We start from the raw sequence: 14,172 nt of genomic DNA, 5'->3' as shown, positions 1-14,172 counted from the left end.
GGGGTGTTTTTTTAATGTTGAGAAACCAGTTTTATTCCTATAGCTTCCATCCTAGGATAAGGCTTCCAAAGAGAGTCCCAATTATAACTTGTTCATGGGACACAAGTTATATTTTTGTGGTTAAGAGTGCTGAGTAAAATAAAAACAAAATAAAAGGAAAAAGAAGCAAGTGATTCATTGGAAACAAATCTGGATGGGCCTTATTACAAGTGGTTGGCATAAAGGAAAATTTTCAGGAGATAACTCAGTGAAATAAATATGGAACAGTTAATTAATGCCACTGATTGTCTGGAAAAAGGTAATTTACAGGTCATTTAATACAATAACAATTTTCTGTACATGTCCAGGTTTCAGAAATTCTATAAATCTGCATCACACAAGGGTAATTTCATCAAAAACCTCTTTTTTTTTTGCTTTTTCAGAAGTACAGTCAGACCCAAGGTATAAATGAGGAAACCAAATCTCAAAAACTGCACTGATTTGTGTTTACTGAATTCCCAGCTTATATTGGGAGAAAAAGTTTAGTCCTGTGTTCTGCTTCTTGGAAATTTAAACACTTTCTGTTGGCAAAAAGGTGGCTTTTCTTGTTGTTCTGTAAACTGTAGCTGGAACCTTGAAATACCCGAAATCTGAGCTACCACAAGACTCTGTTTTGTTCCAATGAATCGTATTTAATGCCAGCAACAAAGTTAAGAATGCAAGGAGAATATAGGTAAGCTCTGGGTGCAGGAATTTGCCAGTGTCTCAAAAAAAAAATCAAATTTCATAGAGTGCTACTAAGATCTAGTGAAGGTTTTCATGTTCTTTCTTTGCAACAGTCAAGGATTTCAATTAAAAATTCAGTCCTACATTGGTTCATGTGTCAAACAACCTTCTGTAAGTAAAAGTGATTTTCACTTCCATTGTGAGTAAAAAGTTTCCCAACCACGAGGCAAAGAGAAGCACAATATTCTCAGTGATTCCAAGGTAATTAGTACATTTAAAAATCATACAGAAGGATTAGGAATTGTCAAGTGGAGCAGCATAATTGTGTTATAGGTAAGGAAAAAAACCCCATAAACTGAAGAGAACAGGGATCAAATCTCTCTCTTTTCAGCCAAATTCAGTCAATGCTTCTTTTTTTTTTTATAGCAGGGAAAAATCAATTCACAAAACTGATTTAAAAATGTATTTCATTTGATGAAATGCCACTGAACAGGAATTACCAAGTGGCTGCTGCTCCTTATCTCAGTTTTCCTACTTTTCCCTTCTCTTCTAAGGTTAATCTCAGCTGAAAACCTGATGGCACAGCAAATTTGACCCTCCAGGATGGGGATCAGAGATTTTGGTTGATCATTTGACACAATCACTCAGAGTAAACCACAATTTTAACTTAAGAAATGCAGTGTGCAAAGTAAGATGGCAAGAATTAGGCAACAGTCATTCCATTCCATCATTTGGCTTTCGTTGCAGGAAGAAATTAAGATGTTGTTGGAAGAAATTTCAGATAAAAGCAAGTTTTGCGTCTTATTTTTATTAAGAATGTCACCAGTTTTTATACAATCAGAATTTAACTGTGCAAATCCAACAGGCTGTACCAGCTGTGGTCAAACATACAGAAAACCTTGAACTTGGACGTTTCCAAAGAGATAAATCACAGCCCTGAGGCCCAACTAAAATCTGAGCAAATGGCCTCAACTAAACAATAGCAAATAGGAAAGTGATACACATTTAATATTAAATAATAAGTAGGAAAAAAAAAAAAACAAAACAACAAAACAACAAACCAAACCCAAACATTAAAAAGAAACAACCTGAAAGATTCAGCTTAAAGCTCCCCACATGTTGAACACTGAGCTGTGTCCAGCAGAGTCGAGGGGGAGATTAAATTGGATGTTTTACTGTCAGAGAACAAAAACAGGGGAAAGGAGGGAGAAGCCTGAGGCTGTGGATGGATGGAACAGGTTCCATCCACTCCTGGAAGCAAGAAGAACCACACCACTACTGCATTTACAATGGTTCCCAATTCCAGCACTAAAACCAAAGCCAGGCTTTAGAAACACTGGTGATGAACTCACCTGGCTTTGCTTTCCAACCTCCTGGGACTGTCTTTGGGAGGGCAGGGTGGACCTTTCTATCTTGGTTCTAACAGAACAATTTTGGTTTTGTTTTTTTTTCTTTGTCTTTTCTAAAATATCAGTAACTGGAACAAAATTCAACAGCTAAATGTTCAATCTCTGTCTGGTCTGTGTCCCTCTACGACCACATTCCATCATATACAGCAAATGTGACAGGATTGTCAGAATTTTTTCCACCAACAGTTACAAATGCTTTAGGGAAACTTTCCCTTTAAGGATTTGCTTCTCAGGATATGGTGAAATTGCTATAGAAACATTCTCAGCAATTGTTTTTTTGAGTCTTTACATCATTGGCTACCAAAAATCAGTTTACAAAATAGCCTCCATGCAACAAAAACAATACACAGGTTCTGCTACAGAGAATTTGAGAGTAAAGGCACGTTGTGCTCAAATAATTTAAATGCAAGTAAACCCTTGGAAATTTAGTATGAAAAACTTCTCTTTTATTGAAAGAATGCCTTTTTATTACAGAAATATTAATACAAAAACAATGAGGACAGCATGAAGGTACTGAGAGACAGAAGCCAGGGAACAGTAGGTTTGCAGGTAAAACAAAAACCCAACAGATTTGCTGCAAGCAGAGCAGAAAGTGGTTTGCTGAGACAAGGAACTTAACTTACAGAGCTGAAGTCTGCAAACCCCAAGGAAGAGTCTTTAGAAGTTTTACTTGAAGAGGAGGGAGCAAATGGATCTTTTCCACTAAATGGGTCCCCAAACCCCTTTTTACTTTGAAAGGGGTCACTGCTGTCAGCCCCAAATGGCTGGAATGGATCATGGGGCTTGGGAAAATCTGCAGGCCCAAGGTGGCTGACAGGAGTGCTTTTACCTGGAAGGTTTAGGAAAAAAACAAAAACAAAAGGAGAAAAAGAGAAGTTACTTACCATGGACAATGCAAAGCCCTGAAATAGGAAACTGTGCTGACACACTTTAAGCATCATCCATCCTCCCTGGGGTGAAAATTTAACCAAATATAATGGAATTCATTCCTCAGTGCAAATCATCTCAAACAGTTGCTTTATTTAAATGGGGGTTATTGGCTTATACATACCAAAATATTAATACCAGCAAGATTTTAAATGATAAAACCCAATATGAAGGCATTTGGTCAAAAGAATTTGACAAGTATGACTTTGATTTTCCAGGACTAGAGGCATTTCAAGTTTAGGTTTGGGATTAGATAAAAGGCAAAATACGTAAAAATATGTATCACTAAAGATAGATCATGATAAATAGGATTAAATGGCAACTTAGCTGTGACTTTACAGAATGCCTGCATTCTGCTTTTTTTTCCCTGGGACTGGTTTATCCTTCTACCACCACTTTTTTACAAGGAAAAAGAGATTGATTAAGAAAACACCTCGTTCTGGGGTGCTTGCTCTGCAACCCACCTCTTGTAGGTGACTGCTTGTTCTTCTATTCCACCCCAATAACAAATGAAATCACAGCAATTATTGTGTAATATAATAATGTTTGTATATTTTCTTTGTTGCAATTAAAACTTCAGTGGTTAGTTTTTAATTCCCCTTGTCATAAGTACTATTCTGTGAGGTCAAATAACCAAACAGATAAATGTATTTTTTTTTTCCTCTTAGAAAAAAAAAAAAAAAAATTCTCCTGACAAGTACACACCCAATTTCCAGGGAAAATACTCCTTGGATTACATATACTTGGATTACATATACTCTTGATTACAATGTGTACTTGATAAAGGAAAATCTACAAACATTCTTAAAACAAGCATTTACATACAACTTTCTGTGTAAGAACCTGAATCACAGACATTATCTGCAGTAAAGTTATCATCTGTTCTGAAATGTCCAATTCTTGGAACTATAATTTAACAGGAATCTTATCATGTATTCCCATCAGAGTAATCATAGTAGGAAAGCACAACCCCCAAATTTCAGGGGGTGTACTTGGCATGTCTCAGCCACAGCCTGGGAGCTTTTAAGGTACTTTGGCAGTTGCTCATGAACTTCATAATATTTGCTCAGATCTGTGGGAATCCTCATTTATCAAAGAGAAAGAGAGCAGAAAACTTGGACTAAATTGATCACCTATCCAGCAGCTGCCATTAAATCCCAGCTCAGCCTCTCCTACCCCAGGGCCAGCCTAAAGTCCATCTTCCCTTGCACTCAGCTGGTCTCTGTTCCCAAAAGTCAACAGGCACAGGGAGCTGAAGGAATCAGGTGTACAGGGAAGTGAAGGGATCAGGTGTACAGGGAGATGAAGAAATCAGGTTTAGAGGAGCTGAAGGAATCAAGTGTACAGGGAGCTGAAGGAATCAGGTTTAGAGGAGCTGAAGAAACCAGGTGTACAGGGAACTGAAGAATCAGGTGTACAGGGAGCTGAAGGAATCAGGTTTAGAGGAGTTGAAGAAACCAGGTGTACAGGGAACTGAGGAATCAGGTGTACAAGGAGGTGAAGGGATCTGGTGTACAGGGAGCTGAAGGGATCAGGTTTACTAGGAACTGAGGAGTCAGGCATACAGGGAGCTCAAGGAATCAGGTGTACAGGGAACGGAAGGGATCAGGTTTAGAGGAGCTGAAGGAACCAGGTGTACAGGGAAGTGAAGTAATCAAGTTTACAAGGAACTGAGGAATCAGATGTACAGGGAGCTGGAGAGATCAGGTGTACAGGGAACTGAGGGACCTGAGGAATCAAGTGTTCAGGGAGTTGAAGGGATCAGGTTTACAAGGAACTGAGGAATCAGGTGTACAGGGAACTGAGGAATCAGGTGTACAGGGAACTGAAGGGATCAGGTTTACAGGGAGCTGAAGGAATTGTGCAGATTCTCAGCAGTGCAGTGTCAATGCCAGAGTCAGATGCAATACAGGCACTGAGCTGCAGGGGAAGTGGGAAGCAAGGAAGTCCCCAGCTGAACAAGCACACAGAGACATGGAAAACAAGACACGTGCAGTAGGAGATAGAAGTGGATTTGTTTTGTCTTGAGAGTGTTCAGTGGGAACCTGATCATAGTCCTGGAGGCAAGTCTTCCATCAGGAGAAAGCCAAATGGATTCAGACTGGACCAAGGGAGATTCACATTAGACAATCAAACATTTTGAAAACTTAAGGATCCTCCAGACTGCCCAGGGAACTTATTGCATTTCATCACCATGTCCATGAGGTTTGAGAAATGGTTTCTAGAAACCCCACTGGTTTAGCTGCCTTGAAGGTGGAGGATAAAGGAGACCTCTCAAAGCTCCCCCCAGTACAATTGGCCATGGTTCAGCACATGCTCCATCCTGGATCACAGATGTGACAGGGATATATGGATCCCCATGGTAGCAACCACATGGGGGACTCCTGAAGAGAGGCAGGTCAGGCCAGTGATTTGTTCTTTATGGAAGTAAGTGACCCAATATGCAGGAAATTCCAGCAACATTTGCTCTCCTCACAAGCACAGACCCCCCTTCACCCCAACCAGCCTTTCCTACCAACAGAGGTCATGGGTTGGGTAGGGTTGGGTTGGAAGGGACCTTAAAGCTCATCCAGTTCCAATTCCCTGCCACGGGTTCCACTAGACCAGGTTGCTCCAAGCCCTGTCCAACCTGGCCTCGGAGAATTGCAAGAGAATCAAATTATCTGCATTTCTAATTGAAGGTCAAGGCAAAACAAAAGCCCTCTACATTTTTCCCTCCTTCCTCTATTGCCAGTTACCAGCAAGAAAATTCCCCCTCATATCCTCCACCCTGTATTGCCCCAAAGCAATTTGGAGTGACAGAGGCAAACCCAGCCCCTCTTAAGCTGCCCTTTTTTCTTAGGTTAAACCTTCTGCTACCGAAACCACTTTGTGGAATTGGTGACTGTTAACACAAACTCCGGGTTTGCAACGTATTTGTTCAGCAAACTTGGCTTTTCTGGGTGGCCTGTTTAAGGTTCTTGCACAAAGGTCCTGGTGGTTTTGAACCTGCACAGAGCATCAGAGTTTCTTGTGCTTCAACTTCACAAAAGATCACAAAGAATCACTTTGCTGTAGAGGAAATGTCACCATGTCACAAGAGTTAGTGCTAATAATAAGGACAATTTTCATTTTACACTCTGAGTGCTATTTTTTTTCAGGTGTTAGGACAGAATAGGGTGATAATGTTGTTATTTTGAAGAAAAAGTGAAAGAGGGAAACCCTTATACAGCGGGGTTTCTTTTTTGCAGAGCAATTTTAAGGGCAGCACCAAAGCTGAACACACCAACCCCAGCACTCAGAAGAGCCCCTCAAAAAGCCCTGGAATCCCAGAATATATCCTGAGTTTGAAGAGACTGAAACAGTTAATGATTTTACACATCCTGAGATCACCAGAAGACTTTTGCAAACTGAAAAGAAGCAGCAAAGCCCACCCCTCCCTGAATGCTGCCAAGGGACCTTCAGATCAGATCAGATCAGATCAGTGGGTGCCATTGTCCAGCTATCCTGGGTGCAGTGTTTTACTCACCCTTATTCTGTCTTTCCCTTTCTCCCCCTTATGCATTTTCCTTTTAAGGGTGATCTTTATGCTTTTAATATTGCTGTATTGCTATCTAGTGATAACACCCAAACCAGCAACACACCTGTTTAACAAAACTGCTCCAAAATAAACCCTACATATATTTGTTTACAAACACTAATTATTCAGTGTTGTCTCACTCTAATCCACCCCAAGGGATTTATTAATAAGAACCTGGGTTACCCTCCCCTTTCTGACAGAGTCCAACTGCCAAATCCAGATCCCTCTTTCACCACCCTCTGTACGTTATTACAGTTTCTTTTATGCTGCCACGCTCTGCAAAAATGGTTTTGAGGCCTGGCAGGAGTTTGTTTGGTTCAGTTAGAAGTTCAAATTTACTCATTTATTAACCACAAATTAGTAATAACGGCACCAGAATTATCTATCTGACATCTTTGCTGGCTTACACCACGTGTAAGTCTCCCAGAGTAGTAAATGTACACTTAAGCACTCAAAGATTTTTGCATTTCCATGTCTAGCGTGTCAAGACTGTGGGTACAGTATTTTTATAATGTAAAGCAAAAATACCCAAACCACGTAAAAAAAGTCACCAGTTGAACTGAAGGACACTGGTAAAATTCTAACACTGCAAAACATACTCTCAGTAGTAACTGAGACTGTGTTAATCTTCCATTTGCTGGAAAATGTTGTATTTTTACACGGCCCTGCTCACCATTTTGAGGCATGGCAGCACGAAAGTGCAGGCAAGCAGTTGTAACCCTTATTTGATTTTTCTGCTAATAGTTTCAGGGGAAAAAAATTCAGAAAAAAGCACAACAGGTCCTATTCTGAAACCACAGCAGTTTCAGCAGTTACCCAAGTGGTGCACCCAAACCACACCGAGGACTCACTTCAGCAAAAAGAGATGATGAACAAAATGGTTTACCACAGCAAGTGCTGTTACTGAGAGTGAACTCCACCCATACAAAGGGTTTATCTCATTTCTTACCCCACAGCAAACTCCAATTTAGAGGGTTAAGATCTATATTTCAAGGCAAATAAAACCTCACTGGTCGGACGCAAATACAAATTTTGTCTTAGTGAATTACAAGATGTTGATAACGAAGCGAAACATTTACAGTTTTCTCCATATTCTGTTTCAATGCAGGGCTTAACTTTCTGCTTAGAGGAGGATCTTGCTGAGTGATGAGAAGCAGAATTTTCCCTGCTCATGGGCTAACAGGGCAGAGCTGAGATGACACAACTTTAAACTTTCCAGGAAACTTTCTTAACTGAAAAATATGCTTTGAGAAGTCAGAGTTGTGCTGCAGAGGATAAGGAACAATAGTGTGAGTCAAGTCCACACCTGTGATTATACCTGAATGTATAATCCCAGGGTTTCTACATCTGTTCCTCACGTGGCAGGGCAAGTGTTACTCTGCATTTGGAGGCTGCAGAGTGGAAGGTCCCTCCCAGCACATCTTCCTCTTGGCACTTTATCAAATTTACATCTCATTCCTAACTCACTCAGCATGTTTTCACCATCCTATTAAACTACTCAGCTCCTTCACTGATGCAGAGTAAAACCTTCATAAAGTGAACTTTAGGAACTTACAGAAAAATGGATTACTAGTTTTCAAACTGTGCCTGAAGGTTAGTTACAGTAAACCCAATTTTCTACAGAACACTCAGCAGTATTTGGCTTCAACGGGGGCTATTTCTGTGCTGTATTTCCAACTCAACTGTTTGGTGATAACATTCTCTGCACAAAATCACAACATGGGTTTTCAGTAACAGAAGGAAGGATTTTTCTTGTGCAAAACCCCCTCGAAACTGTTTTTTGCTCGATATTTGCAAAGTCTGCCCCTTGAGCTCAAAACCCCCAAAACCCTGTGCTGGAGAGAAATATTCTGAAATTCTACAAACTCCCCGAAAGGTGAGAAATCGTTATCACCTTCAGCCCAAGAACCTGTTCTGAAACAGCTTCTGAACCTTCAACCATCACTACTGAAATATCTTTACTGCGAGAGATCAGCACAAACAAGAGAATCAAAGCGTGAATGGAATTTTTACTTTGTGGCCGGGCAGGTGCTCCACCCATGAGTCATTTATCCTACACAACAAGGGATGCCTGGGCTCTAATGCAACTGTCAGGGCTTCAAGAAGTCATGAAAAATAAAAAGCTTTTCCTGTCAGTCACAACTTTGAGGCTGATTTTCTCACTCTCGGCTGCAGACGAGGGGAAAAAAAACAACAAAGGTAAACAGGCCCTGTGGTACTTGTGAATAACTCTGGGTGCTCAGAAAGTTCTAAGGAAGCAGGTGTGTGGTACCACGCAGAAATAAACATCCCAACACCCCTGTCATCTCACCAAGAATAAAGAACAGAGCTCTGTATACTCTGCTCTAGAGCAAATGATTGATCCTCACAACTCAAATAAATCTACGTTATTTGGAATTAAATCCAAATCAAGGGGATTATTTCACATTATTTTTTCTTAAATAAATCTATGTTATTTAGAATTAAATCCATATCAAACCAAGGGAATTATTTTACCTTATTTTTTCTGATTAATACAATCCTTTTCTTCCTACACCCCCTGATTACATCCATTACATCTAACATGGCTTCTTTCTTTTAAAATTTATCTCACTAAACACACAGAGCAAATTTCTATGCAAATCCTGGTGCAGGTCAAAAAAAAATGACCAGGAAAACGTGATGTGTTTAAACACTAAGTATTGCTAAGGCATCATTTGCTTTCAAGAACTGAACCCAGTAAATGCACATAATAAATGCATAAAAGGCTTTGGCTTGCAGGGTTTCTTAAGCAAGATACTGAACAAATTGTGAAGCCTTAATTTTGATCCAAGACTCTGAAGACAAACAGATTATTAAAACCCATTTCTAGGCCCAACTCAAAGAGTAGTAAAGATCTGAGCTTTTTTCCCCCTCACTAAAACCTGTCAATACAAGGTCAACGTGCACCGACAGTGCAGAGGAAAAATAAGTCTAAAATTGTAAAAACAGTCAAACCATAAAATGCCTTAAATTTAGAGAAGTGACACATACAAAAAAGGACTATATTTATCGTTGACATGAAGGAGGAGGAAGCATCAAATACAAAGGAAGAGCAGCAGAACAGGCTGCACAAACATCGCCTGCCGTGAGCTGCCTGCACTGCCCTGGGCTCTGCCAGCAGCTGGGGATGCACAAGAGGCTCCTAAAATGGTTCAAGGGGTGCAAAAGACATCCCAAAAGAGGGAATCTAACCAAAAACTTCTAGCTGGACAATCCTGGAATACGTGTGGGGTCATGTGGGTGTCCGCTTATTAAAGCTCTGAGGTCAAACTGACCACAGAATATCCTCTTTTGGGATCCCTTTGTGAGCACTTGAGTGGGCAAATCCATCCAGAATTTCCCCTGCAATCTCCCTGCACCACATCAACAGAACAAAAAGCTGCTCTGGGACTTGGCTGGTTAATTTTTCTTGCATTTCCAGCTTCTTTGGGGCTGACAACAACCTCCCGCAACCACATTTGCGAAGAAAAGGCAAAGGATCCTCATCCCAGACTAGGGAATAAATGTTCCTGTAGATGATGGATTACAGCACCCAGCACAGCTCAAAGTTTTCAGATTAGTTCAATAAACACAATACTAAGATCCTGAAGACCTGTTAAGATCTCAAAGCCCTGCCCTCTTTTCATTTTTTGAAGCCACCAACAGGTTCAGGTATCGTTTCTCTTTATCTGCCAGCTGGCAAGATGAAGAAAACAGGACTTGATCAGTCAGATTTTGCTTAAATCAGCCTCTTCTGCCTTTGTAGGTGGGGCAGCAAAACACATCTTGAAGTTTTGCAATTCGTGGTTTGGTAAAACACCGAAGCCTACCACCTTGGCTGGTTAAATTTATTATCAATAACATCATTACTATTATTTTGGAATCATTTCTAGTCACTTATATCAAATATTCTGTGCAAGCCTTTGTGCTTGCACTGAGGGCTGGAGCTCCACACAAGCCAGGCCCATCAGAGGGATCAGAATGAAGCTTCCTAAGCCAAGGCAGGCTGCTGTCCCCTGCTCTGTCTTCTTTTTCCAATATTTTGACATTTCAAAACCACAACCAGTAATAAAAACACTGTGAGAACAGAACTGAAGCCCTTAACCCAAGAGGTTTTAACAGAGGTGTTAACCACTAACCTCTGAAATGCCAATCTATAAATGGCCATCACACACCAGAGCTACAAAAACATTAATGGATCACAAAGCAAAGCCAAAGTTCTTTGACAAACTCCCTGTGAGTATCTGGAATAATAATTTCCCAATATCATTTATTTTAATACCTGTATTTCAAATAGCAGCTAAATAACTCCACTGCTTTCTTTCCTATATGGGTTGAATTCAACATGTTATTCCTTTAAATTTGCCCACAGAGGTTGTGGACTCCCCAGCCCTGGAAGTGTTCAAAGCCAGCTTGGACAACCTGGAGCAAACTGGGCTAGTGGAAGGTGCCCCTTCCCATGGCAGGGATTGGAAGAAGATGAGCTTTAAGGTCCCTTCCAACCCAAACCATTCTATGATTCTGTACATCCCAAGTTACACTGTATTTTTCTGCTATTTATGTACTGGCATCCTAAAGAAAAACTGAATTTTTGAAGCACATTAGCATTGAAGAAGTTCACTATTAATGCAATACCACCTCTATCAGTCACTAATATATAATAATATAATTTAATATAAATTATAATATCCGCACAGGCTAAAGAATGCTAGAGTAATAAAATACTTGGGTTTATTAAATAATCATTGCAAGAAAGTGACACACTGAAATTGGAAAGTACATTTTCTTCCTGTGTTTTTAGGACTTTGAAAGAATAAAAGTTAAAAAGGTCAAAAACCACTCTAAGCAAGCAATAAAAATTTAGAAGAGGTCGGAGGTTCCACACTGGTTAGTGTGAAGTTCCTTGCATTGATATCACAGAATCCCAGAATGGTTTGGGTTGGAAGGGACCTTAAAGATCATTTCATTCCACCCCCTGCCATGGGCAGGGACACCTCCCACTAGCCCAGGTTGCTCCAAGCCCTGTCCAACCTGGCCTTGGACACTTCCAGAGATGGGGCAGCCACAGCTGCTCTGGGCAACCTGTGCCAGGGCCTCCCCACCCTGGGGGAGGAATTTCTTCCCAATACCTACTCTAGAGTCTCTCCCTTTTTCCTGCAGGGTCCCTTCAGGCCCTGGAAGGCCACAATTAGGTCACCCTGAACCTTCTCTTCTCCAGGCTGAGCAATCCCAGTTCTCTCAGCCTCTGTTCCCTCTCTCTGATCATCCTGGTGGCCTCCTCTAGACTTGCTCCAACAGGTCCGTGTTTTTCCTGTGCTGGGGGCCTCAAAGCTGGATACCTTTTTTTTAATTAAAAAAAAAAAGAAAAAAGTATCATTTTCACTAGTCATTGATCTTGGAGACTCACCATGAAGTCTCTTCTTCTTCTTCTTCTTCCCCAGGGTCTCAACCACTATGTCTTGGGTGATTCCAAAGGTTCAAGTATCCTCCACTGCTCCCCAGTAAACTCTGCCCATCTACTATGCTCATTTTTTTTCTAAATGCTTCTCTTAACTTGGATTCTGGAATTCCACCAGGGATAGGCTTTCTTTGTCTGTAATTCCTCATAGCTGAGCGTGCTCCTGCAGCATGGGAGAGTGTCCTGGGAAAGCAAGACAGTGCCAATTTGGAGTCTTTGGGGTGGGACGTTCCTCGGCATAGGGAAGTAATTTCAACCCTATTCTAAAGTTCTCCAGGCACCCCCAAATTTGGGTACTTTTATCCATCGCTCCTGGAATGAAGATTAAGGCAGACTCACATTCATGCCCAGAACCTGTTGATGGCAGAAAGTGTTGTCACTGAGCTTTTCTGTCACCCACATGCACCTGGACCATCGTTAGTTGAGCAGGGCCAGTAACATTTGTTTGGAGGATGCCAAACATGGATGATTTGTTTGGATTGCCTGGTGACACCAACTGGATCCTGCCATTTTGGTTACACCTGCAGGAATACTGAGTGGTGGATATGGAGTGAATGCACCAGCAGCCTTAAAGGCACTAAACCATTTCTCTGTCCCTTGGGTGGGTGAGTTAACCTCTGGAGGAAACTAAAGAGGGCTACAGGAATATTCATATCTGGTAAAGCCCAAGATGATGCAAAGCATCATCAGGAACTGACTGTATCCCACAACTTTTGGTGTGCCATACCCAGTTGGGAGCTGGGTCACATGGTCTTGACCTTGCAGCATTAATCCACAGGGAATTCTTCTGCCTGAAAGAACGCAGGAAAGGCAGGTAAGGTGGCACCAGCACTGCCCTCCTCACACCCTCACTGCAGCAACAAGGCAGGGGCATGACCTTCTGTATTAGGAGGGGTCAAGTGTTGCTCTTCCTCCCTGGATAGAGAGTGACTTCCTTCAGGAACTGGAGGAGCTGGTGAGGAGTCCATAGCACGGAGAGTGGTGTGTCAGATGCTTGTCAGTAGTGGTTTGTCTCACTGGTTAACAGTGCTGCTATAACCACAATGTGGAATGCATGGGGCTGCTCTGAAAGGAAGTGGTAAGGGTGGGGCAAGAGCACTGGGTCCCACGATCAAAGCACTAGAGCATTGAATTTTACTTATAACCCAATCACTGACACCCACACAGCAACTTCCTGTACTTTAAAAAAAAAAAAAAGAAAAAGAAAAAAAAAAAAAAGAAAAAAAAATCTGTTTCTCTCTTTCTGTAATCAACAACTTTTACCTAGAAACTAGTTAGTGGTGAACTCCGACTGATTTCAATCTGCAGCTCACAGCAGAAAATATCATTTTTCATCTGTGAGAACCTACAAATGCCATTTTAACTGACAGGTTTCAGTCTACCAGTCCTTTCAGACTTTTTTTGTTCTCGATTTCATAGAAGTCTTATAAACCCTGAGAAGCAGCGTAAGAAATATAAAGCGCCCAGAAGTTCGGTAGTGCTGAAAAAAAAAAAAGTACTTATAAATCTACAAAACTCATACAAAACTCAGCTACGTTTTAGGGGAGTTGGAAAAAATAATGTGCAGTGGAATTCAGATCACAGGACAGCTTTGTTTAAGAATGTTGAGACACACTATTATTGCTTGTTTTCCATTTATCACAAAAAGCATACATGTTTCTATCTGGAATTTCTCTGGTGTTTTTTGAGCATTATTCAAGATTTAACGTCAATAAATATAGAAATCCTTCCACTCCTCTCCAAAGAAACCTGCAAGATCTCCAGTACCACCAGGTGAACATGTAATTACTCCAGCCAAGTCCCAGGAGAGCCCTAGGAAACCTCATATCCATCAGGAACTTCACGGACACGGACACGTCCCTGAAGAGCAAGAACATGCACACATTGCCTTGGGGATTTTCTTTAGAACAGTCCAGTCCAAAGAGCTAAAGAGATCCTTCTTAGCTGATCTTCCTCAACCTCAAAGGAGAATCTTAAACCAGATAAGGGACAGAGAGTGTGATTTTGCAAATCTTTCCATGTGACAATAAGTTGGAGCTGGGATGTGCACAGGTATCCAGGCTTGCTGCTTCTGTGGCACACTTTGTAACCTTCTCCTTGCCATTCTCTGTTGG

General features: G+C 41.2%; 1 protein-coding gene across 4 annotated transcripts in view; it reads right to left on the bottom strand.

Annotated features, from left to right (window-relative positions):
• EPS15L1 (epidermal growth factor receptor pathway substrate 15 like 1) overlaps positions 1 to 14,172 on the bottom strand; it is a 49,683-nt gene that overhangs the window by 7,068 nt on the left and 28,443 nt on the right. For 3 of the 4 annotated variants that reach the window (XM_027724484.2, XM_027724485.2, XM_027724488.2), the window contains one exon: positions 2,738 to 2,943. The exons of the other annotated variant lie outside the window; for it this stretch is intronic. In XM_027724484.2, the coding sequence (XP_027580285.1) occupies positions 2,738 to 2,943 (206 nt within the window). The remainder of the gene's footprint in view (positions 1 to 2,737; positions 2,944 to 14,172) is intronic. 4 annotated transcript variants of the gene reach the window in all.

Source organism: Pipra filicauda, unplaced genomic scaffold, assembly GCF_003945595.2.
Source record: "Pipra filicauda isolate LSUMZ 115617 unplaced genomic scaffold, ASM394559v2 scaffold285_size1263560_pilon, whole genome shotgun sequence".
In the NCBI taxonomy this organism is placed as follows: domain Eukaryota; kingdom Metazoa; phylum Chordata; class Aves; order Passeriformes; family Pipridae; genus Pipra; species Pipra filicauda.
The sequence above is the reverse complement of the archived record's forward strand: the minus strand, read 5'-3'. Positions and strand labels throughout refer to the sequence as shown.